At 35.2% G+C, this 27,379-nt stretch overlaps 1 protein-coding gene across 1 annotated transcript in view; it reads left to right on the forward strand.

Moving 5' to 3' along the window:
• The window catches only part of CCDC102B (coiled-coil domain containing 102B), a gene marked incomplete at its 5' end in the record, with an annotated part of 214,484 nt that overhangs the window by 87,464 nt on the left and 99,641 nt on the right, over nucleotides 1–27,379 (forward strand). Inside the window, 1 exon segment of the mRNA XM_081252113.1 lies at nucleotides 19,869–20,078. Within this exon segment, the coding sequence (XP_081108239.1) occupies nucleotides 19,869–20,078 (210 nt within the window).

Genomic DNA, 27,379 nt, shown 5'->3' on the forward strand with positions numbered 1-27,379 from the left:
TGCTGTTGACACACATTGTCTTTGATACTTCATTAGGATTAAAATCTTTCCACATAATATGAGACAATGCTCTTTAAATGATTTCTTTTTCTTCCTAAACTGAAATATGATATAAATTGAAGGAACAAAGTATATTCATTTTTTCTCTTTTTCAGAATGTCTCTATTTATTTACTTTTAAAATGCTGCTTCCCAATTAAGGAAAAAAGACCCAGCTGGGTAACATGTTAAATTTAACTTGTGATTATATAAGTAGTCCTCTTTATTTTGCTTATGCAAGATAAAACATAAACATTTTGTAACAAAATTTTTTCACACCCAGAAATTGTAGCATTGTTGAGGTTTAAGGGAACTTTCCTCCACATGTGTACCAACTGGATTCTCTCTGCATAGGCAAAATGATAGTGAAGTGAAAAACAAAGCAAGGCAACAAAATAAGTAATTTGTATGCTCATTCATTCATTGTCAATCATTTATTCAACAAACACTTATCAACCATCTACAGTGTCCTTGGTACTGGAATTAAGCACTGAGGAGTTGATAGAATGATAGCCACAGTGCAAAACAAACAAACAAACCCAGCAGTTAAACACAGTGTGTTATGTACTTTGATGGGTAATGTATAGTGATCTATGTGAGTTCATAGAAAAGATGTCGAGGATGAGATGTGAATGATGAACAGCATCTAACCCACATAAAGGGGAAAGGTAGAGGTAAGGACTGTAAATGATAAAGGCAGTAGCAGGTGAGAAAGCTAGAGACCACAGTATTGCCAGGAAATAAATGTAATAAAAAGAATGTTCTGACCTGTAAAAGATTTAGAGCATTTCTGTTGAGTAGGAGAATATATTGAGAAGTCTTTTTTAAATACTGGGATATTGACAGTAAAGCAAAAAATTCCTCCTTTCGCTCTTACGCAGCTATAGAATTATGCTCATTTGGGGGGGAATATTTTGATCACTAGAAGAGTAACACAGTCTAGCAGAGAGCAATTCATTACCAGGTTTTTTATTTTGGGTAAGGTGGGGGAAAATACAGAGGGCAGAAAAATGTTTTGTTCTCTGTTTAAAAAGAGAAAATATTTTCAACGTGTTTTCTTAACTTACAAATTCAATTTTTAGTCCTGCAAATATTTTATAGTACCTAATATGCTAGGATTTAGTAATTCAGTGGTGTCCAAAGTAGAAATGAGCCTGTCTTCAGAGAACTGCCTTCAATGAGAGACACAGGATTCATCAAAAATCATACAGTTAATTGCATGTTTTCAGCTCTACGGGAGCTACATAACAGATGTGCATGACGGCGGGGGAGCTGACCTAGTTAGGAACTTTAGACTTAAAAATTTTAATACCTGAGGTTTATTTACGAACATAGTTAAATAGAATCTTCTTTATGAGAAGGCTGTTGTATAACTAGTAATCCGGTGCCGTAATAATTTAATTTTCTGAGATTGCCACAATAGGTGTTGATTTGAATTGATTTAAATCTCTTGTATCTCATACCTCTTATTGACTTTACATGTTCCAGCAAAGAGAGTTAGGTTACTGATTATTATCATTATGTATTCGAAATGGTTATATAATATAATTTTGAAAGAGGATATTGATGTTTCCAAGCAGGTTAATTTAGAAGTCTGTTAGTGGCATGGATTTAATCATTCTGGCACACTCTGAGTTCATATTGACAAAACTCAGGAAACAGAATCTATAAAAAGATATTTGATATGAGTAAACCATTAGAGAAAAATAATATTCTGGTAAAAGTGAAAATCAAATTGTCACACATGGATATGCATTCTGGTCATTTAGACAAATATAAGTCTAAATGGTCTAATTATCCAAGACAAAAACTGTCACTTGTCCTGGAGTTACAGAAAACTGATAAACACAAAATCAAATAATGGATGAAAGCTTGTGATCACTTTTCCAGGAAGTATTAAGTGCCTTGAGTAACAGGTTTTATTTTTTCAAAAAGGATTTTAAATTATGTGGAGTAGAATAAAGTATTTATACATCTTTGCTCAGGTATCTCAACAGCAGTAGATTTTCCCTGGTAACTAAGTCTTTGGAAAAGTTTTGTAGCTAAGTTAGATTAACGATTTAATTACAATCTGAGATTTAGTTTCTTTAAATGTAAATTTCTTACTAACTTCTGTTGGATAGAAAACAGTCTACCAAAGATTGGGATGTGGGTGGTAATAGAAGAAACTGTGTTAATCAAAACTCTTAAATGTTGGTTTGTCTCAGAATCAGCCCACATCTTCAGAAATCCCTGCATGTTTTGGTGCCAACCTAAAACTAACCAACCTCAAGGCACCTAGTGTTTCCTCAGTGTCCTCAGGTGACCTAAGGTCTCCACTGTGATCCCCTCTATGTCTTGTCCTCTTTGGGTCACACACATGCTTTTGGGACTTTTCCTGGTCCTTTGGCCCATAAGCTCTGTACAATTCTTTCAAGATCTTGTTTACTGCTTTCCATGGTGGCAACAAGTGAACTTAGCAAGTTCATATTAATATGCTATTTACATTTTCATGGCATCATATCAATTATTCCTCTCAATGCTTCAAATTCAAAACTGCTTTGCTAAAAGTGTTACAGTATAGTTGCATGGAATCAGGATTCAAATCTCCAGTAAAGAGAAATATTGTTTTATGCTAGAGGCATTTGATTTAGAACTTTCCTATTGCCATCCTTAAAAATGCTTCCCTTAGAAAACATGTTTCCATATGAACAGAGACCTTCTGGGAACATGTGCTTTAAATTAAATGAGCAGTCACAGTCTCTTCTTCCACCAAAATCCCAGGTTAATATGAACATGGCATAAAAGGTGAAGCAGAGGCCTGTCAGTTTAGATGGTGGAGATCTTAGCCTCATCCTGCAGTAGGGCTTGGTCCATGGTAGTTGCCCTCAACATTGCTGTTGGTTGAATGGATGAGGAGAAGGTAAGGTACATATCAAAAAGATGAGAGCCTTCTGTTTCAGCCGTCTGTGAGGTTGAAAGAAAAAAAATCAAAATGGGAGGAAGGTATAACTGAGCATAACATACTCATTTGGAAAATGATTTGATGTGTTTTATATTTGACTACATTTGATGTGTTCAAAATACACTGGTTTCCTATGTGCCTATTAATACAGCTTGGTGGATATAACATTTTTTTTAAGATTTAGTTATTATTTATTTATTTGTGGCTGTGTCCAGTCTCATTTGCAGCACGCAGGATATTTCGTTGTGGCACTCAGGCTCTTCATTGTGGCGCATGGGCTTCTCTCTATTTGTGGCACATGGGCTTCTCTCTAGTTGTGACGTGTGGGTTTTCTCCTCTCTAGTTTTGGGGCACAGGCTCCAGAGCGTGTGGGCTCTGTAGTTTGCAGCACATGGGCTCTAGTTGTGGCACCGTGGCTTTAATTGCACCACAACATGTGGGATCTTAGTTCCCTGACCAGGGATCAAACTTGTGTCCTCTGCATTGCAAGGTCGATTCTTTACCACTGGACCACTGGAGAATGCTTTGCTGCTCTTGTATATTTATTGTCCCTCTTGCATGTGAATCAAAGTTTCTATTACACTGTCTCTAAATTATATTTATGGAATACATGATTTTATTTCTTTCCATTTTTGAGTTTTGGAGGCTGTGTTGAGAAAGAGAGATTTAGTCTGTGGTCATGTTCTAAACTGTGATCCCCAAAGGATACTATTTTTTGACCACTGGTGGGCATTTATTATAACATTGATTACAGAAGATAACTTTAAGAAACTCATTTATTTGGATATTGGAAAAGAGACGTCTAAGTAATATAGGTTAAAGAAAGAAATTTAATGAAATTTCAGACTGAAGGACAAGAACACTGAAATCTTGAGGGATGCTGCAAAACGCAGGGATACTTACAATGTCAATGACTGTATTAGGAAACAGTTATGTCTGCCGTGGGATAGCGCTTCTCAGATCTCAACTACAGGGAGTGTACTTAACCCAGAACCCCAGCTGCTGTACTCTGAAATCCAGGCAATGACACTGCACTTGCCATAGACTACTCCCAGCCAAAGACAGGCTTCCTTGTTTTGGGAGATGCAACCCTTCCAACCAGCGACTTTGACTCAAAAGCTCCTCTGTGGTCTCACCTACCTTTCCCTGGAAGGCACTGATGTCTGAAATGATTGGACCCAACCTTCCTTCTTTCCCTGTCTCTCCGTTACTCAGAGTCAATCCTGACCACAATCTGACTGTTCTCTGCCTTTCCTGACTCCCCTGCCCTGCATTATCTCTCATATGCATTCCCCATAATAAATTCATTACATTTAAAATGCCAATTGTAAGAGTTGCTTCTTGAAGTACCCAGAATAACCCAATAACAAAGACAAAAAGTTAGCAAGCTAAATTCTAGCAGAAAAAAAAGAAACAATGGATGTAGAAAGAGGGAATGTCAATATTAGGAATTAATAAAATACATATATATCTATATATCTATATATCTATATATATATAATAGAGTTAGCAAAGATAGAAGTTGGTTCTTTGAATCAAAAATGAAACTCATGCAGAATTAATTAAGAGCTATAATTAGAAAACACTAGTGATAAGGGACACAGCTTTAGATAGAGCAGAGGATGCTAATAAAAATAAAATCTTACATGAGATGAATTATTGGCCAGAAAATATAACTTACCCAGTATGACTCTTGTAAAAATAGAACATCTGAATTGATTTATAACATTAAAGTAAATTAAAAATTAATGAATTGAAACTCTTTTAGTAATAAAACTCCAGCATCAGAATGCTTTATGGTAAGTTCTACCATTCAAAGTAGATAATTCCAGTTTTATAGAACATCTTCTAGAAAAGAGAAAAAAGAGGAAAAACTTCCCAATTCTTCCCACTGTGTTAGTTTAATCCTTATACTGCATCTAAGCAAGGGTCATATAAGCAAGGAAGGTTATCATCAATTTCACATGTAAGTATAATGGCAAAAATACTAACCAAATACGAGTAGTCTTAATCTTATGGTGAATAAAAATTTTGATTTGTCACAGGAATGCAAGGTATACTATAACATTAGATCACTTATTATATAAGTCAGCACATTAAACAGAGTACAAGAAAAACTCAATTATGTGGTTATCTACAAGTTCGCTTTCAGTTTCTACAACTCAATTCATGATTATAGGGAAAAACATTTTAGCGCACTAAGAATCAAAGTGAATTTTTAAACCTGATAGAGTAACAAAATTTTAGAGCAAATATTTTATTTAATGGTGAACTATTAGAAGCATGGTATCACTTTTTATTGAACATTCTATTTCAGATGCTAGGCAGTTCAACAAAAGAAGAAATAGTTACAAGAATTGGAAAGATACAAAACTGTAATGATCACAGATGGTGCAATTATCTATTTAGAAAACACCAAATAATCTAAAAATTATAATTCATAAAAGTTTAGAGATACCACTGGATATAAGAGCAATTAATATGTATATACCAGCAAAAATTATATCTATAAATATATATATATTATAAATAGAGTAGCATTTGTGTAATGATTGGTAAACCAAAGAAACAACAAAGTAAGAGCCCAGACACAGAGCCACCCACATATGGACAGTTGATCTATCAACAGAGTTGGCTTTGGAAGCCAGTGGTAAATAGAGTAGCCAGTAAAAAGCACTGACTTTAGATTAAAGATGAATGGAAGGAATTAACTTGCATTATAATATTCATCTTTTTAATGAACAATCTCAGTTTAATGCTTTAAAAGACTGTGTGATTCTGGCTTAATCAACAAGACAAACTAATTTTTTATTCTTCACTATGTTTTTGAAAGAATTCATCAATATATCTCTTTTGTCAGATTTCCCCCCAAACATACTAAAAAAGCAAAATTAAAACATAAAATTGTTACACTAAGTCATATTTGATGTAAAGTGGTGACTTAGGGGGTTCACATTAATACTTTTGGCACTATTTCATTTTTGTCATCATTCTCTAGATTTAATTCACTCTACCATCTCCTTTTCTACTATTTCCCCCCTGTAAATCATGTACTGTGTACTTTTTTCTTCTTTACAGGTGTGTTAATAATGAAAGTTAACTTTCTATTATATCTGAACCATCAGAGTACAATTAGTCAATATAACTTCTAATTAAAATGGTTGTTAATCCTTTAGAAAAAATAAGTACATGGATTAACATGAAACATAACCTCAGTCGAGTGGAAAACCTTGCTTCAGGTGGTATCAGCAGTTTCATGTTATTTAGACACTGAGAGCTATCAGAATCTCTGAGAAGACCATCCCTGGGGCCAAAATAGTTTGTCTACTTTTAAAATTACTTTTAGGAGAGATTCTGTAAATAAAGAGGGTCTACCATTTATGGTTTGCTTAATTTCCCGATGCACATCTTATTAAACATTTTACATTTACATAGTTTTTCCTAGTAGTAGGGCACACTTGAGGTTGTAGTTAGTGAGTGGCAAAATTAATTCCTATTATATATATCATATGTAAACCTCTGGATCCTATTATCTCTGCAACAAGATCCACATTTTAAAGCCTCTGTTGTGCTTCACTTCTCAAATTCTGTAAGTACTGCTTTTGTAAAGGTCCACGCCTTACTAAATTTATAAGAAATCCACTGTAGCATATAAAAGTTTGGCAGGAGAGTTGCAGGAAAGCATATTTCACTGTTCTCATTTTATGTTAAAGCTTTTCTCTGACTGTTTTGGACACACTCATAAAACAGTTAAAATCATTAGGGATAATAGCAATGTGTTCATTCATATTTTTTATCTTAATAGTTACTAGGCTATATGTAGACAATTATTAACTTCTACATGGAAATGAGGAAAATATTTGCTTATGAAATTTTGTAACACCACTAAGAACTTTTAAGACTGCCTGGCTGTTGCAAAATCAAGGGTCCAAAATAACCATTTAGAGGTTTACTTGTGAAATTTATAAGTGTTCTCTACCAGGGCATCAGTAAAGCCTTTATGAATACATTTCTCTTGTCATTCTCTTGCTATAACATATACTGACTCATTTAGACATAGATGCATTGTCCTTTTTAAATTTGCATTGCTTTTGATTTATGTTCAATCTGAGATACAAGTTTTAGCCTCCTTTTTTATTAAAAAAAGTTAATTTGGACTTTATTAAAGTTTACAACTTTTTACTATGTGAAATATACTACTAAGATAATGAAAACATAAGCCAAAAACTAGGAGGAAATATTTGCAAAACATATATCTGAGAAAAGATGAGTATCCAAAATATAAATAGTTTATCTTTAAATTTTTTAAAATAAATTTATTTACTTTATTTTATTTTTGGCTGCATTGGGTCTTTGTTGCTGTGCTCGGGCTTTCTCTAGTTGTGGTGAGCAGGGGCTATTCTTTGTTGCGGTATGCGGACTTCTCATTGCGGTGGCTTCTCTTGTTGCAGAGCACAGGTTCTAGGAGCATGGGCTTCAGTAGTTGTGGCACACAGGCTTAGTAGTTGTGGCTCATGGGCTCTAGAGCTCAGGCTCAGTAGTTGTGGCCCATGGGCTTAGTTGCTCCGTGGTATGTGGGATCTTCCCAGACCAGGGGTCAAACCTGTGTCCCCTGAACTGGCAGGCGGATTCTTAACCACTGCGCCACCAGGGAAGCCCTCTCTTTAAATTTTGTTTTAAATTTTATTTTTTAAAGAAGTTTTAGGTTTACCACAAAATTGAGGAGAAGATACAGAGATTTCCCATATGCCCTCCACCATAGGCGCTCCCATTTTCAACATCCCCTACAGAGTGGTACATTTGTTACAAATGATGAACCTACATTGACACAACATTAATACCCAAAGTCCATAGTTTACATTAAGGTTCACTATTGGTGTTGTACATTATATGGATTTGGACAAACGTATAATGATATGTATCTATCACTATAGTATCATACAGAGTATTTTCACTGCCCTGAAATTCCTCTGTGCTCCACCTATATAACCTTCCCTACTCTCACCTTTCCCCTTTCCTCCCTGCAACTTCTGGCAACCTCTAATATTTTTAATGTCTCTCTAACTTTGCCTTTTCCAGGATGTTATATAGTTAGAATCATACAGAGTATAGCCTTTTCAGATGGCTTATTTCACTTAGTAATATGCATTTAAGCTTCTTCCATATCTTTTCATGGCTTGATAGTTAATTTCCTTTTAGTGCTGAACAATATTCCATTGTGTGGACACACCACATTGTATCCATTCATTTACTGGAGGACATCTTGGTTGCTTCAAGTTTGGGCAATTATGAACAAAGCTGCCATAAACATCCGTGTGCAGGTTTTTATGGGGACATAAGTTTTCAACTCCTTTGGGTACATAACCAGGAGCTCGATTACTAGATAGCATAGCAAGAATATGCTTAGTTTTGTAGGAAACCGCCAAACTGTTGCAACATAGCTGTGCTACTTTGCCTTCCCACCAGCAATGACGGAGAGTTCCTGCTGCTCCACATCTTCACCAGCATTTGGTGTTGTCACTGTTCTGTATTTCGGCCATTCTAACAGTTGTGTAGTTGTATCTCATTGTTTTATTTATATATTTTTTTAGTTTTTGCAGGAAATATTTAGTTTTTTAATTTTTAAAAAATTTTGATTTTTAATAGATTTTTATTGGAGTATAATTGCTTCACAATACTGTTAGTTTCTGTTGCACAGCAAAGCGAATCAGCCATATTCATACACAGGTCCCCATATCCCCTCCCTCTTGAGCGTCCCTCAATCCTCCCTATCCCAGCCCTCTATGTCACTGCAAAGCACGGAGCCGATCTCCCTGTGCTATGCTGCTGCTTCCCACCAGCCAACTATTTTCCATTTGGTAGTGGATATATGTCGATGCTACTCTCACTTCGCCCCAGCTTCGCCCTCCCACCCATGTCCTCAAGTCCACTCTCTATGTCTACTTCTTTATTCCTGCCCTACAACTAGGTTCATCAGTACCTTTTTTTTTTTTTTTTAGACTCCATATATACGCGTTAGCATACTGTATTTGTTTTTCTCTTTCTGCCTTACTTCACTCTGTGTGACAGACTTTAGGTCCATCCACCTCACTACAAATAACTCAATTTTGTTTCTTTTTATGGCTGAGTAATATTCCATTGTATATAAGTACCACATCTTCTTTATCCATTCATCTGTTGATGGACATTTAGGTTGGTTCCATGTCCTGGCTATTGTAAATAGTGCTGCAATGAACATTGTGGTATGTGTCTCTTTTTAAATTATGCTTTTCTCAGGGTATATGCCCTGCAATGGGAATGCTGGGTAATATGGTAGTTCTATTTTTAGTTTTTTAAGGAACCTCCATACTGTTTTCCATAGTAGTTGTATCAATTTACATTACCACCAACAGTGTAGGAGGGTTCCTTTCTCACCACACGCTTTCCAGCATTTATTGTTTCTAGATTTTTTGATGATGGCCATTCTGACTGGCGTGAGGTGATACTTCACTGTAGTTTTGATTTCCATTTCTCTAATAATCAGTGATGTTGAGCATCTTTTCATGTGCCTCTTGGCCACCTGTATTTCTTCCGTGGTAAAATGTCTATTTAGGCCTTCTGCCCATTTTTTAGCTGCATTGTTTGTTTTTTTGATATTGAGCTCCATGAGCTGTTTGTATATTTTTGAGATTAATCCTTTGTCTGTTATTTCATTTGCAAATATTTTCTCCCATTCTGAGTGTTGTCTTTTTGTCTTGTTTCTGGTTTCCTTTGCTGTGCAAAAGCTTTTAAGTTTAATTGAGTCCCATTAAGTTTATTTTTGTTTTTATTTCTGTTACTCTAGGAGGTGGGTCAAAAATGATCTTGTTGTGGTTTATGTCAAAGAGTGTTTTTCCTATATTTTCCTCTAAGAGTTTTATAGTGTCTGGTCTTACATTTAAGTCTTTAATCCATTTGGAGTTTATTTTTATGTATGGTGGCAGGTAGTGTTCTAATTTCATTCTTTTACATGTAGCTGTCCAGTTTTCCCAGCACCGCTATTGAAGAGACTGTCTTTTCTCCACTGTCTATCCTTGCCTCCTTTGTTGTAAATTAGGTGCCCATATGTGCGTGGGTTTATCTCTGGGCATTCTATTCTGTACCATTGATCTATATTTCTGTTTTTGTGCCAGTACCATACTGTCTTGATTACTGTAGCTTTGTAGTATAGTCTGAAGTCAGGGAGCCTAATTCTTCCAGCTCCATTTTTCTTTCTCAAGATTGCTTTGGCTTTTCGGGGTCTTTTGTGTTTCCATATGAATTATAAATTTTTTTGTTCTAATTCAGTGAAGAATGCCATTGGTAGTTTGATAGGGATTGCATTAAATCTGTAGATTGCTTTGGGTAGTCTAGTCATGTTCACAATATTGATGCTTCCAATACAAGAACATGGTATATTTCTCCATCTGTTTATGTCATCTTTGATTTCTTTCATCAGTGTTTTATAGTTTTCTAAGTACAAGTCTTTCACCTCCTTAGGCAGGTTTATTCCTAGGTATTTTATTCTTTTTGTTGCAGTGGTAAATGGGAGTGTTTCCTTAATTTCTCTGTCTGATTTTTCATTGTTGGTGTATAGGAATGCCAGAGATTTCTGTGCATTAATTTTGTATCCTGCAACCTTCCTAAATTCATTGATTAGTTCTAGTAGTTTTCTGGTGGCATCTTTAGGATTTTCTATGTATAATATCATGTCTTCTACAAACAGTGACAGTTTTACTTCTTCTTTTCCAATTTGTATTCCTTTTATTTCTTTTTCTTCTCTGATTGCTATGACTAGGACTTCCAAAACTATGTTGAATAAGAGTGGCAAGAGTGGACATCCTTGTCTTGTTCCTGATCTTAGTGGAAATGCTTACAGTTTTTCACCATTGACTATGATGCTTGCTGTGGGTTTGTCATATATGACCTTTATTATGTTGAAATAAGTTCCCTCTATGCCCACTTCTGGAGAGTTTTTATCATAAATGGGTGCTGAATTTTGTCAAAACCTTTTTCTGTGTCTATTGAGATGATCATGTTTTTTTTTGTTTTTTTGTTTTTTTGTGGTACGCAGGCCTCTCACTGTTGTGGCCTCTCCCGTTGCGGAGCACAGGCTCCGGATGCACAGGCTCAGTGGCCATGGCTCACGGGCCTAGCTGCTCTGCAGCATGTTGGATCTTCCCAGACCGTGGCACGAACCCATGTCCCCTGCAACAGCAGGCGGACTCTCAACCACTGCGCCACCAGGGAAGCCCGATCATATGGTTTTTATTCCTTAATTTGTTAATGTGGTGTATCCCTTTGATTGATTTGAGTGTTGAAGAATCCTTGCATCCCTAGGATAAATCCCACTTGATCATGATGTATTGCCCCTTTAATGTGCTGTCGGATTCTGTTTGCCAGTATTTTGTTCAGGATTTTTACATCTATGTTTATCAGTGATATAGGTCTGTAATTTTCTATTCTTGTGATATCTTTTTCTGGTTTTGGTATCAGGGTGATTGTGGTTTCATAGAATGAATTTGGGAGTGTTTCTCCCTGTGCAATTTTTTGGAAGAATTTGAAAAGGATGGTTGTTAGCTCTTCTCTAAATGTTTGATAGAATTCACCTGTGAAGCTATCTGGTCCTGGACTTTGGTTTGTTGGAAGATTTTAAATTATGGTTTCAATTTCATTACTTGTGATAGGTCTGTTTATATTTTCTAATTCTTCCTGGTTCAGTCTTGGAAAACTGTACCTTTCCAAAAATTTGTCCATTTCTTCGTGGCTGTCCATTTTATTGGCATATAGTTGTTTTTAGTAGTCTCTTATAATCCTTTGTATTTCTGCAGTGTCAATTGTGATTTCTCCTTTTTCATTTCTAATTCTATTGATTTGAGTTTTCTCCCTTTTTTTCTTGATGAGTCTGGCTAAGGGTGTATCAATTTTGTTTAATTCCTCAAAGAACCAGCTTTTAGTTTTACTGATCTTTGTTATTGTTTTCTTCATTTATATTTCATTTATTTCTGCTCTAATCTTTATGATTTCTTTCCTTCTACTGACTTCAGGTTTTCTTTGTTCTTCTTTCTCTAGTTGTTTTAAGTGTAGATTTAGATTGTTTATTTGAGATTTTTCTTGTTTCTTGAGGTGAGATTGAATTGCTCTAAAGTTCCCTCTTAGAACTGCTTTTGCTGCATCCCATAGGTTTTGGGTTGTTGTGTTTTCATTGTCACTTGTTTTTATGTATTTTTTAATTTCTTCTTTGATTTCTTCAGTAATCTCTTGGTTATTTAGTAGCACACTGTTTAACCTCCTTATATTTGTGTTTTTTAGTTTTTTTTCTGTAACTGGTTTCCAGTCTCATAGCATTGTGGTCAGAAAAGATGCTTTATATCATTTCAATTTTCTTAAATTTTCTGAGGCTTGACTTGTGACCCAAGATGTGATCTATACTGGAGAATGTTCTGTGTTTACTTGAGGAGGAAGTGTATTCTGTCACTTTTGGGTGGAATGTTCTATAAATATCAATTAGATCTATCTGGTCTATTGTGTCATTTAAAGCTTGGGTTTCCTTATTTATTTTCTGTTTTTATGATCTGTCCATTGGTGTAAGTGGGGTGTTAAAGTCCCCTACTATTAATGTGTTACTGTCGATTTCTCCTTTCATGGTTGTTAGCATTTGCCTTATGTATTGAGGTGTCCCTATGTTGGGTGCATAAACATTTATAATTGTTATGCCTTCTTCTTGGATTGATCCTTTGATCATTATGTAGTGTCCCTCCTTATCTCTTGTAACTGTCTTTATTTTATTGTAATATTCTTTATTTTAAAGTCTATTTTATCTGATATGAGTATTGCTACTCCAACTTTCTTTTTATTTCCATTTGCTTGGAATACCTTTTTCCATCCCTTCACTTTCAGTCTGTATGTGTCCCTAGGTCTGATTTGGGTCTCTTGTAGATTACATATATATTGGTCTTGTTTTTGTATCCATTCAGCCAGTCTGTGTCTTTTGGTTGGGGCATTTAATCCATTTACATTCAAGGTTATTATCAGTATGTATGCTCCTACTACCATTTTCTTAAGTGTTCTGGGTTTGTTTTTGTGGGTCTTTTTCTTCTCTTGTGTTTCCCACTTAGATAAATTTCTTTGGCATTTGTTTTAAAGCTGGTTTGGTGGTGCTGAATTCTCTTAGCTTTTGCTTGTCTGAAAAGCTTTTGACTTCTCCATCGAATCTGAATGAGATCCTTGCTGGGTAGAGTAATCTTGGTTGTAGGTTTTTCTCTTTCATCACTTTAAGTATATCCTGCCACTTCCTTCTGGCTCCTAGAATTTCTGCTGAAAAATCAGCTGATAACCTTATGGAGATTACTTTGTATGTTATGTTTTGTTTTTCCCTTGCCTCTTTTAATATTCTTTCTTTGACTAATTTTTCTTAGTTGGATTAGTATGTGTCTTGGTGTGTTTTTCCTAGGGTTTATCCTGTATGGGACTCTCTGTGCTTCCTGGACTTGGGTAACTATTTCCTTTCCTATGTTAGGGAAGTTTTCAACTGTAATCTCTTCAAATATTTTCTCAGACCCTTTCTTTTTCTCTTCTTCTGGGACCCCTATAATTCAAATGTTAGTGCATTTAGTGTTGTCCCAGAGCTCTCTGAGATTGTCTTCAATTCTTTTCATTCTTTTTCCTTTATTCTGTTCCTCTGCAGTTATTTCCACCATTTTGTCTTCCAGCACAGTTATTCGTTCTTCTGCCTCAGTTATTCTGTTATTGATTCCTTCTTGTGTATTTTTCATTTCAGTTATTGTGCTGCTCATTTTTGTTTGTTCTTTAGTTCCTCTAGATCTTTGTTAAGCATTTCTTGTATTTTCTCAGTCGGTGCCTCCATTCTATTTCTGAGAGTCTGGATCATCTTTACTATCATTATCCTGCATTCTTTTTCAGGTAGATTGCTTATTTCCTCTACATTTATTTGGTCTTGTAGGTTTTACCTTGCTCCTTCATCTGTGATTTTTTTTTTTCCATCTCATTTTTTTCCCTTTATTTTATGAGTGGGATTGTGTTCCTGTCTTACTGGTTGTTTGGCTTGAGACTTCCAACACTGAAGTTTTTAAGCTTTTGGGTAGAGCTGGGTCTTGGTGCTGAGATGAGGAACTCTGTGAGACCTCACTCCAGTAAATATTCCCTGGGGTCTGTGGTTCTCTGCTAGTCCTGTGGTTTGGACTCAGAGATCCCACCAGAGGAGCTTTGGCCCGACTCCAGGCTCATGAACCACAATCCCACAAGCCATGTGGACAGCAAAAAAAAAAAAGAACAATAATAAAGTAAAAAATAAAATTAGACTAGGAAACTAACAGATATGTTAAAAAGAATATAAAAATAAAAATATAGATGAATCAACAACCAGAAGGTACATAAGTACCACAATAATAAAAAAGAGGAGGAGGGAAAAGAAAAAAAAAGGGGAGGGAGAAAGGCCTTGGTTGTGGAGGGTGGGGCCTAAGCAAGGAAGAGGTTTGGGCAGTGGGCAGAGCCAATGCTTAGGACCCCCATGGCTGGAAAAGGTCCTGGGAGCTGTGGGGGTGTGGGGCTTAGGCTCAAGGAACAGAAGGGGCCCAGGCATGCCCCCCACTCCTGGTCTCAGAGGGCAGCAGACCACACCTGGGAGCCCAGCAGGCTTCCTGGGCTCGAATGGGTGGGGCAAACACCCTCCTCTCCTCTCCTGCTCCTCCAGTCTGGGAGGGCCCCTCCCGCCTGCCTCTCCTGATCTCCCTGGCCTCCCTCCTATGCCCCCAGGGCCAATGAGGCTGGGGGATGGAGGGGGAGGTCCGGGAGGGACTTGGAGGACAGGGGATTCGCCTGGGAGCTCAGCAGGCTCCCATGCCCAAGTGGGCAGGGCAATTGCCCTCCCTTCCTCTCCCATTCCTCCCAAAGGACCCCTCCCACCTGCCTCTCCTAATCTCTCTGGCCTCAGGGGTGCTAATCCTGTCTGGCCTCCATTTCTCCTCCCCCCTCAGTCCTCCTACATCCTACCAGTCCACTTTGGGGTCCCTCACATCTTCTTGGGCATCAGAGTCACCCACCAGCAGCCAGCAGGCACTCTAGTTGTGGGAAGATGCTAACTCCACATCTTCCCACACCGCCATCTTGACTCCACCCCTCTCATTGTTTTAATTTGCATTTTTCTGGTGACATATGATGTGGAACATCTTTTCATATGCTTATATGATATCTGTATACCTTCTTTGGTGAGATGTCTGTTATCCATATGTCTTGGGCCCATTTTTAGTTGGGTAGTTTGTTTTCTTATTGTTGAATTTACATAGTTATTGGTATATTTTGGATAACAGTTTTTTATTAGATATATTTTGAAAATATTTTTTCTTTGTCTGTGGCTTGTTTTCTCTTTCTCTTGACATTGTCTTTCTAGAGCAGTTTTTAATTTTAATGAAGTCTAGCTTATCAATTATTTTGTTCATGGATCATGCCTTTGGTGATGTATCTAAAGAGTCATCACCAAACCAAAGGTCATCTATAGTTTCTCCTAGGTTATCTATCTTCTATGAGTTTTATAGTTTTGTACTTTACGTTCAGGTCTATGATCCATTTTGGGTTAATTTCTGTTCAGGTTTAGTGTCTAGAGTAATTGTTTCTGCATGTGGATCCCTCTCCCTGTATTTAAGTTTGACATACATTTAGATTCAAATTAGTTCTAGGACTCCTTACTTTTAGAAGTTCTCCAAGGATTTTAAATGAAATTAAAGCAACTAAAGTACACATGACATTACCTATTACTAAAATTTGTCATTTCTCTGTTGACTTTTGGTAAAAGAGGGAGTGAGCTATCACTGAGCTATAGTTAACTGTGGACAGGAGGGAAGTAGACTGATTTAGGAGGAGGTGTCCCCACTTCTTATTTGTGATTCCATGACATGGTTAGAGGAAGAGTGTTAAAAGATCCAGGGGAGGGGGAGGGGTGGCATCGGTGACATGCACACTGCATTTAGGTTTGTTTCCAGACTTTTGAATGTGAGTCTACAGAATCACTTCTCCTGAGTTAATTTGCAATGAAGCAAGGATCAAAATCCCCAAAATATATCAAAACAAAAGAAAAACATCAACAAAATCTTTGCTGCAGTGTAGTACAATGGATTCAGAGTGTGTTGGTTGCTATGGCAAGGGGATATGCATACATCAGTGGCTATCTGTTAGCGTGGTGCGGGTGGAGTGAACTCATGACTGGAATCAGAGAGACACCTTAGGTGTCCAGTGGCCTGGACTCTTTTCCCACCTTGAGAATTACTTCTAATCTTAGAACTCCAGTTTCCTCCTGTGTAGCACATACAAATTTACAGGATTATTGTAAGGATAAGAAATAACCTATATAGCTCTTTACCAGGAATATATTAGGTCCTCAGTAAAAGGGTAATCATCTCCTACTGTTAGGAAATAACAAGCTTCCTGATTTTTACCTCTTACTTCCAAAATCACAGTGCTTGTTATGAGGTTTTATAGCTGACTTGTCTGAAATGAAAATTCTGAATATTTGCAATCAATTACTGGAACATGCACATTGTTTTTAGGTGGCACTTCACTGGCCTGCAGGACGCCATATTGTGCATTCTGTTGGGGTTTTTCTCCGTTGAAAAGGTCCATTTACAAGATGCCATTTTGATAAAACATGATGAAAAATAGTACACTAGTTCACCTGTCATTACTTGAATTGGCTGTTGATATGTTTTGTTCTTTAGAAAAAATATTTATGACAGGAAATATTTGTGTTGAGTTTGAAAGTTTAATAACTATTATCCCTAAATAATTCCAGCCTCATAACACTAAGCTGTAGGAAATATTTTCCACATTTTATAAATGAAAAATAGAGGCTCTCAGGATAAAAAGAATTGGGACTCAATTCTAGGTCATTTTACTGAAAATCCTCTCTTTACCTCGCTGTATTTAGCTATCACAAAATGCAACGCAGCCATGACAGCATTAATAAGAGTTAAGAGTAAATGTACTGAGAAATTCTATTGACATTAAGTAATGGTGAGTAAATAACTGGCTCTTCTAGGGTGCTATCTTAATTTCACTTTGTGCCCAATTGTTGTAATTGAAATACAAAGGAGCTTTTTCCTGGAGACTACCAGTATGTACTTTCTCCTTCCTTCAACAGGTCCTTATGAAGCACTGACACAGCACATGTCAGGTGCCAGGCTGATGAGCAAAATGACATGGTTCTGGTTTCATAAAACTTACGTTCTAGTTATCGAGTTCACTACAGTCTATTATTGATGTCCTTTCAGCAGTATCAAGCAATGACAATTTGTGAAGATCGAGCTTATAGATGAATATGTTTAGAAATGACTGAATTGTTACACTGCACACCTTAAATGTGTACAGTGCTGTGTCAATCATATCTCAGTAAAACTAGAAGGAAGGAAGGAAGGAAGCAAATACATAAACACATACATATATACATATATACCTATATAAGTAAAATAAATGACCCAATATTTCATCCTTGAGAATAATCAAAATATTACATTTTTTCACAAGAATCTCAAACGATTCTTAAATTCACCCTTGCTTTTAAGCATCAGTGACTACTTGTTTTCATACTTATTCTCCTGAACTCCTAATACTTCATGATTGGACTCTTGGATCTTATAATGTCCAAACCTATTTCCTACTTCCCTTTATTGAGATACTCTTAGCTTGATTCTGCCTCTCTGCCTTTTTAAACTTCAGGTTTCAGCTTAAGTATTGTTTCTTCAAATAACCTCCTCTGATTACCTAATTTACTGCAGGTCTTTCCCATAGTATCCAGGGGTTTTTCTCCTTTACAAGATGCCACCCAATTTATACTTATATATATACTTGTATTTTGACAATAGTATATCCAGTGCCTGAAAGATACTCAATAAATATTTGTTAAACAGCTGAATAGTTGGATATTTATATATTTTCTCAATGTTTAGTATTCATAAAATTGGAGGTCATTAAATCAACAAATATTTTAGTGTTTACTCTGGCTAGAAAATACTTCTACATTAAAAGTTTTTAGAAAATATTTTTCAATAATTCCTGTATTACCTGAAATTCATTTAAGAGTAGTACCCACTATTAGTTAAAATTCATAGCATATTAGAGTTAGAATTAAAATGTTCTAGAATGTTTCTCTTGATCATTGGAAGAAAATCAATGGAATTCCATTTCAGTTCGATCAGTTATTAGAATTGTTTACAAAAAACCCTGAAAGTTTAAAATATTACCTGATCTTTCTTTCATCATTTTAACTTGCATTTAATTGAATGGCTTTTAAGGGGGTAGATTTTCGTATGATTCTTAGAAAAGAATAATCTTACAAGAAAGAATTTTGAAAACTGAAATCAAAAATAAAACTGCTAATAATATTTATGATCCAATTTTCACAAAACCTTTACTTTTTTTCATATGTGTTGTATACCTAAATTTATCAGATAATTGATATGTCACTAAAAATCTTCAAATAGTAAATAATCACTCATCATTATTTAAGCTCTGTTATTACTGTTAATATAATTCCTTTCTTCAATTATTTTTTTTTAATTTAGAGTTTACTCATTCAAACTATCTATTACTTATTTAAAATCCTATTTGTACCTCTTATCTGTTATTAGGTATAAAACTGACTTCAGCAATTTCTTTTAAATACCTACAATTTTACAAAGACTTGACATAGCATCATATTTGTCCTTGACCAAGAGTACATTTATTCTCCTAAAATTAATTTTTCATCACTAAGTTGATGACTTTTATTACAACTTTATTATTTTCATTCTGATAAGTGATGTGATGTTAGTCAAAAAGTTTAAGCATTAATCTTAATAATTAAAGACATGTCATGTTCTAAATTGCATTTTGAAATACTGTTTTCACCTCATATCCCAAACAGGCATCCCAAATGTCAAATAACGTCATCTAAAATTTGATCCCTTAGTTTATTATATTTAATTGATAAAAAAGATCTAGTGCCAAGAATGTAATTTTAATCTCTTGTTTTTTAGAAGCTAGAGCCTCACTTAGATTTGGGAACAGAACATTTTCTACAATAATGGCACAATTATATGTGTATGAAAAAGCAGTTTTTAGACTTTTTAAATCAGAATTAATTTCCAAAGATATTATTGAAGTCTAACAGTTTCTTAATGTTGACATCTCTTTTACAATTTAAAATGTCATGAGAACTACTTTAAAATAGTATAATACTGTTCAATGCTTTGCCATCAAGCCATTTAAAACTAAGTGTAAAAGTAAGTAATTTTCAATCTTTATCCATAACAAATAGTTTAAAAATACCTCATATTTTAATCATGTTGCCAACCTCTCTTCCCTGAAAATCAAATTGGCCATTCACTCAGGTGAATTTGATTATATTGTATAGTATTTTAATCATGGCATTTATGATATTTTATTACATTCACTTGTCTTTATTTGCAGTGCCTACAAGTTGAAAGCTATAGTAAACAACTGAATGAATGAGTAAATGAATACATGAAGTATATCCATCCAACCAGAATTGCCCAAGAAATGATTTTGTGCCTTCTAAACTGATAATGTTCATCAACTGAGTGGAGATTATTGACAAAATATCATCAGTTTTTCACTTAATGTATTTATTTGACCATATGGTCTGTTTGGTTATAGAAATAGTGCCATAACCAAGAAGGCAGGTGTATTTATCTAGGGCATGATCTGGTCTTAAGACTTTTGTGTTGTCCTCAACTTTTCAGACAAATAGTTTTCTTTTTAAAAATTGTATAAATGGACATATCCATGAACCTTTCTTCGTGGATGCCTGTTTGCTGGGTGCCTGGCCTTTTAGCAATTACAAATGCTACATGTTGCTTTTCTGTGTTTTCTGTGTTTAGCTAGAGAGATTGCAGGCTGAAAATACATCCGAGTGGGACAAGAGGGAGATACTTGAAACAGAAAAACTAGGACTGGAGAGAGAAAATAGAAGGCTAAAGTTCCAGGTGAAAGACATGGAGGAGCTCCTGGATAGGAAAAATAGATTAATTGCAAACTCTCAAGGTCCTGATTTCAAGAAATCACAAATTGAACTACAGGAAAAAAACAAGGTATGGGTACTCTTTGGAAGCAGATGTTCTCACTTTCTGTATATTCCTGCCCTGATGTCTAGTAGATGCTGCTTTAACTTTCACATACCTCAAATCTGAATATTTTCTTTTGTACTATCTCATATCTGATAGTTTGATTTTTTTCCCGTTGTAATATAAAATATATGTAAAATGTTCATGATAGGAAAAGAGTGCGACAAATGTTGTATGAAGATGTTAGAATATGACAAATCGGAGAGTTTCAAGCTTTTCCAAAAGGAAGAAAAACATGAAGTAAGGGATGAACCTTTGTGTGTTTGGTTTCCTGTTATAGCTTTGTCTCAGTTTTCCACGCAACTGATCTTATTTTCAATGAGTATATTTCTCCATTAGTTTGGGCAACTATGTAATAAACATTTGTCAGTAGCTATGGTAAGTATCTGCATAAACATTTAAATGTAGCTGGTTCACTCCTATTTGGTTTCTTTTAGTTAGTCTCAGAAAAATTATTTTTGAGTCAATTAAACACATCGTGTTACAAATGGCCTTTATAGGCTATGACATAAATGTTAAAACCAGAATTAAATTCAAATTTTGACTTTGGGAAATTTAGGTTGTTTTGGAATTGTTTTGTCCTAAAGCCAACAGACATATTTACTGCTATGGATGGGATTTTTTTGATAAATGGTTGTTAGATTTTTAAAATATTCTCTTAGTGGCAGTTGTAATTTATGTGTTTTAGTGTCAATATGCTACAAAACATATACAGCTTGTTTCTATTTCTTCCATGAAAGTATCTATAGTACCTTAATGCACAATTCTATTTTTTTCACTCAATTCCTTTAACAGTGAGTTAAAAGTGAGTTTGAAAAGTTCATGTTTTTGAGTTATGTAAGTAGTTCATAGTCATATGAGCTCTAATAGCTAAATGGGCAGAAAAATTGAATTCCATATTACTTTTCCTTATTCTTTGTGATTTTAGGGATTTATTGCAAATGCAAGATTACATTGGATTAGTGTTTCATGACTTGGCAATGCAAATATCTAAAGTTAACTGTTATGGTCAGTGATCATAATTTTCTATTATACGGATTCATAAACCATCCATAATGGTGTATGGTTCTGACATGTACACAACTGAAAAATCTGTAGAGAAATTTTTGCAGATTGCCATTGTGAAAGCACAATTGTTTCGATTATGGAACAAGTTTTGGTCATCAAAATATCTGTTTCCCTTTGGTTCACTTGAACAGAACAAGCATTTATTTATATTATACTCTGTGTCAGTCACTGCTCTAGATGCTGGTGATGTGAAGATGAATGAATCTTTTTTTTTTTCATTTATTTTTGGCTGCGTTGGGTCTTCATTGCTGTGCGCAGGCTTTCTCTAGTTGCGGCGAGTGGGGGCTACTCTTCGTTGCGGTATGCTGTGGTGGCTTCTCTTGTTGCAGAGCATGGGCTCTAGGCGCGTGGGCTTCAGTAGTTGTGGCACGCAGACTCAGTAGTTGTGGCTCGTGGGCTCTAGAGTGCAGGCTCAGTAGTTGTGGTTCACAGGCTTAGTTGCTTCGCAGCATGTGGGATCTTCCCGGACTAGGGTTCGAACCCGTATCCCCTGCATTGGCAGGCAGATTCTTAACCACAGCACCACCAGGGAAGTCCCAAGATGAATGAATCTTTATCCCTGCCTAGCATGGGCTTAGAGTCTGTCTGGGGAGATATACACAATATATCTATGTGTAACAATATACACATAAATTGTTATCAGTATTACATTGTGATGATTGCTAAAAGTAAAGTGGAATGGGAACTCAGATAAAGAAGTAATTCACTCTATTCCACTTTGATGCCTTTCTAGTTATATCAAACTGTTATAGCATAAAGTGTGTCATTTAGGAAATATGAGGGCTGATTGGGGTCTGTTTGGAGCTAGTATATATGCCAATTGCTTGTCCTGTTAACAGGCCACCCTAAGTTTAGACCTGGGCTGTTTGGGACCAATGTAATTCTTTGGCCTAGAACTGAACGGACCTTGGAAACTGGGAAGATTCTGGAAGGTCTGAACAACTCAGTGGGTGTGCTCATCAATCAGAAGACTATTCGCTAAGCATATATCATTTTGATGGCTGGGAGGAGGTGTTAGCAATTTTTTACAATCTTCATTAAGAATTCAGACTCACCACTTAAACCCAAATAATTACTTGTCATGGAGCAGCTGTGGGTCAAAATCTTTGGTGCCACAGAGATCCCCATAGGTCAAAATATCAAGATTCAGATGTCCCCAAATGTCAAATGAATCAAAGTTGCATATGGAACATGCCAGAGGCCAGGGAATAGTATAGATGTCATTATAACACAAAGCTAAATTGTGGTTTTAACATTTCAATAAAGACTAATCTATATGTATAAAATTATGTGCATAAGTACCATAAAGGAGAAACATGTATATGTATGTATATAAGTACCCTATAGAATTACCAGATATCTAAATGCATAAAAGTACTATATATGAGTGAGATGAGCAGATAGGTGCTGGCATGTAAGAGACACAACTGTAAACATCACTGATCATCGGCCTCTAAAAGAGATGTAAGATATCTAACCACATAATATTTACATCTAATCACATTTAACAAATATTTGTGGCAGATACAATTCTACTTGCTGCTCATAGAAATCTCCCTATCAATAAATTTTGTTAATTTCTTGAGTTTTAACAATCTCATTATTCAATGAAATTTTTATAAATCCTACTTATTTGGGAGGGGAGAACTTTTACATAGTGTTTTTGGCCTTAGTATTATAGGGAATGCATTTTTAAAGAAAATGGCTTTCAATTTTAAATTGTACTATGAATTTGAAGACAAAGATTCTTCCTCACACGAGTGATTTCATCACACAAATCTCCATCTGGTAGTTGCTTTTATAGCTTATGTTTAAGGCTATGTGTGTATCAATTTTTTACAATTAATAAAAAACAGTATACCTGAATTTTTAATGGTTCGATTGGAAAATTATTACTCTAGTAGTAGCAAATTATGTTTAAAGCATAAACTACTGCCACAGACTTTTCTAGAACAACTTCAGCATGTGGATCTTTTGGCTTGTCATTGCTTTGGGTAATAGTTGCACTGTTCCATGGCTTTAGTATAATCGACAGAGCAACTGATAATGGACCTTCTGCAGCAGTATTGAGGATACTCTTTATCAGAATGAAGCTGCATTTTAAATGATGGCAAAGATGCTTGAGAATAGCTTTGGAAAACATAAAGGAATCAAAGTATGTGGTTTAAGTGGAGAACCATGGAGCTACATTTGAAACTCTGACTCCATGGCCAATAGGTAAGTGTACTGGCAATGCCTGATCATTAGTCTGTGTATCTCCATACAACATTAAAAAAAATCCACTTATGAATATACAGAAACACATATGTTGGGATCATTAATATTTCATATTTTTAAAAACATATTCCAGGCAGTCAGCAAGTTTGAATTCAGTTACCTGAAATATTTGTTTAAAAATGTTATTCAATTTCTTTCACAAGATCAATGTCACTAAAAATTTGAAGTGTATTAAAAATTATGGTGATATCTAAAGTAGGGTGTTCATGTCACACTGTAATGTGGAAAGAAATTACTAATACTTTTTTTAGCTCCTACTTTTTGAGTTTCCATGTTATGAAGAATAATAAAATCAAATATTTTAAATTAGTAAAATAGCATCTCCAAATAACATAATCAGATTAACATATTATTCAATTAATAATCATTAAATATAATCATTTTAAAAAGTACTAAACTCATAAATCTCATACAGGCATAAAATGAACACATGTGAAAGGTTTTATTTAATCCATTCGTTCCTGAAGAAACCAGTAAGATGTTATAGCCAGTTGAGAGAAGTATCTAAGTATCAGACAAGGGACAACCAGGAATGCTGAAATGAATTTTGTTAATAGATGCAAAACTGATTTTTTTCCACGAGGGGTAAGGACATAAATTGCACTGCCACAAGGCAAAATTAATCTGCAGCTCTATGGATGAGAATAATATGCATTGCTGTGGGTTATCTAGAAATTACAGAGTTGTGTGTAAAATACCTTAAAGACACTGCAAGTTGCTGGTCCCTTTAGAGTGAGAAAACCCTACTTGGAGGACTGTGTTAGAAAGGAACATCTTCTCCAGGGCTTGGTGAAAAGAAAAAAATAAAAATAAACAGCTGTATGTACTTTACTAATTCTAATCCCTTTCTGAGCTCTTACTTGTCCCGTTTCTTCCTTTGTTCACTTCTTTGAACTTCAGGACAGAGGATAAGAAAAGATGAATGAGAGAAAAAGAAATGAAAAGTGGGATTTGTGACCACCATAAAGTGATAAAACATAACAAAACAACCAAAGAGGAAACAGACACATATAGCCTAATATTTAGCAAAATATGTCATCATTTTGCTGTAATGGAGAAAAGTAGAACTGCAATTCCCAACGATTTTTAAAAAAATTATGATACCTATCCTATAAAGGCTGATTTGCTTTCCTCAATGTATGCACAGATTCTTGTGCTTGTGAAGCCTTAATTCTGTTGATGTGTGGTATATGTATTTCCCATTGCAAACAATACTTTTTCGAGTGAAATGTTATTGGAAAAAGTGGTCAGTATTCGACTGAGCAAGCCCCATGGACTAGTTGACATGCCTCTCATGAAGCCCTTTGGAAGCTTGCTTTCTTAAATCATTCTGGCAACTGATTCCCTTCATTCAGGTCACATACAGGGTCATTCTCAGAAAGTTAATGTGACAGAGTGGTAATTGATGTGTCTCAGGAAAATGATGAATTAATCTGAAAGTGGAAAGGCCATCAAAGTCAATTCCTAATGAATTTACTGACAGTGTCCATTCCTTCAACAGGAATGGCATTATATTTATTTTGCTTGGCAACTTTGTCTTCAGAAATATTTTGTTTTCATTCAGTGGTGTAGCAGTCAAACCTATGGATCTGTTAATTTTTCCCCATTCATTATTGTTCTTCCAAAGCCTGCTTCTACTCATAGAATTATTGAACAATTTAAGAATAAACAATAACTTTATGTATTCTTTTACTGTTGTGAAATAGTAATGATTTAAATATAGAACATTATAATTTGATATTATTAGATATTATCATTTTATATCTTCCTTTAGCTGTTCTTAGCCAGCTTTGTTCTCTGAGATACATTAGAAATTTCAACTTTTAATATAGTTTTTAATCTAAACTTTTATTACTGTAGAGACTTTTAGATATATGGAAAATTTTAACCCTTTTGTATGTGAAGTATGTTATATTTTGTTTATAAAAAATGAAAATAATTTATTTTGAGGAATGGCGTGTATATCAAAACACTAGGCTACACACAAGACATTCTTCAAAATAAATTATTTCATGAAACTTAGAAACACACCCATGATTTCGTATACATTTTAACAAAGGTGAATGGGATTGTGTGGATTAGGCAGAACAATGTCCTTTTGACCAAGAATTTCTGAAGTTAGCAGAGAGAAAAATGCTTAAGTACCATTTACTAATGTCATAAGGAAGGTATCTACTGAAAGTGCCCCACTGAACTGAAATACATCAATATACTGCAAAATAGGGTGGCATTTACTTTAATATAATATGATTGCTTTCACCCCTTCTCAAATACACACGCACGTGCAGGTGCATACACATACATGCACACACACATGCAATGAATTGATTTCTACAAGATTAATTCTAAAATAGGAGTATTAGTTTTCTTCCTGTTTTGTGATTCTCTACTGGAGCAAAGGTACACACATAAGATTTTGTATGTATGAAGCATTATTTCTAGGAATAAATTATTGCTGGGTGGAGTTTCACTTTCTCGTACTAAAACACCAAATGTTGTCATGTCTTGTTAAATTAAAATTATGAATATTAAATCTCAGTCCACAGAGGTTGGCACGTTCTCATAAATGTGTGGCAGATTAATAAATAAATGTATGTGTTTATACTTTTATTTTCATTATTTAAATTTTATTGTGTATTTTGATTTATCTTTAATTCTTGTAGTCTCCCTTTTATTCTATTACAGGGCAAATGTTAGAGGACAACAAAGTCTGTAGGGTTAATGGAAGCTTTTATCATCTTTTAAAACCTCCTTCTTGTGTATCAAATAAATTACATTTTGTCCCATAACCAGTTAAAATGAAGATGCAAATTTTGACACTTCAGGTCACTTATATTTTACGGAATTAGAACTTCATGAAATTTTATAAGTTGTGATATCCAGCTATGAAATTATATCTCATTTTGTATTTGATATGACTAGCATACTACTAATAATCCACTATTTTATTATAAAATGACTGGCAGTTCCCATAGCTGCTATCAGTTGATTTATATTAGCTTGATTTAAAGCAGTGATAAAAAAATAATATTTAGCTTCTTATTTAAAATGACAAAACACTATGGTTACAATATTTCTTTAAAATTAAAGCTGGGGCTTCCCTGGTGGCGCAGTGGTTGAGAGTCCGCCTGCCGATGCAGGGGACACGGTTTCGTGCCCCGGTCCGGGAAGATCCCACATGCCACAGAGCAGCTGGGCCCGTGAGCCATGGCCGCTGAGCCGGCGCATCCGGAGCCTGTGCTCTGCAACGGGAGAGGCCACAACAGTGAGAGGCCCGCGTACCGCAAAAAAAAAAAAAAAAAAAAAAAAAAAAAAAAAAAAAAAATTAAAGCTAAAATTCAAATTAAAAATAAAACTATAAGATTAATGGAAACTCAGATAACTTTAATAGGTCTGAAACATTCACTATTTTTTTCTTTATTTTTCTTTATCTTAAAGTGAAATCACATTACATGAAATTAACCATTTTAAAGTGAATAACTCAGTGGCATTTAATATATTGACAGTGTACAATCACCTCTAACTGATTCCAAAACATTTTCATCATCCCCAAAGGAAATCCTCTAAGCATTATACAGTAACTCTCCCAAGTCCCCAGCAACCACAAATCTGCTTTCCATCTCCATGGATTTACCTATTCTGGCTATTGCATATGAATGGAATCATACATGTAACCTTTTGTGTCTGGCTTCTTTAACATAACATAAGGTTTTCGAGGTTCACGCCCTTTGCAGCAAGCATCAGTACTTTATTCCTTTGTTGGCTGTATAGTATTTGATTGTATGGATATACCACAATTTGTTCATCCATTCATGGGCTAATGTACACTTGGGTTTCCATCTTTTGGTTCTTTTGAACAGAGGTATTATGAACATGCATGTACATGTATTTATTTGGTTACCAGTTTTCAATTCTTTTCAGTA

The sequence above is a fragment of the Mesoplodon bidens genome, assembly GCF_964165515.1.
Source record: "Mesoplodon bidens genome assembly, chromosome: 13".
Taxonomy (NCBI): domain Eukaryota; kingdom Metazoa; phylum Chordata; class Mammalia; order Artiodactyla; family Ziphiidae; genus Mesoplodon; species Mesoplodon bidens.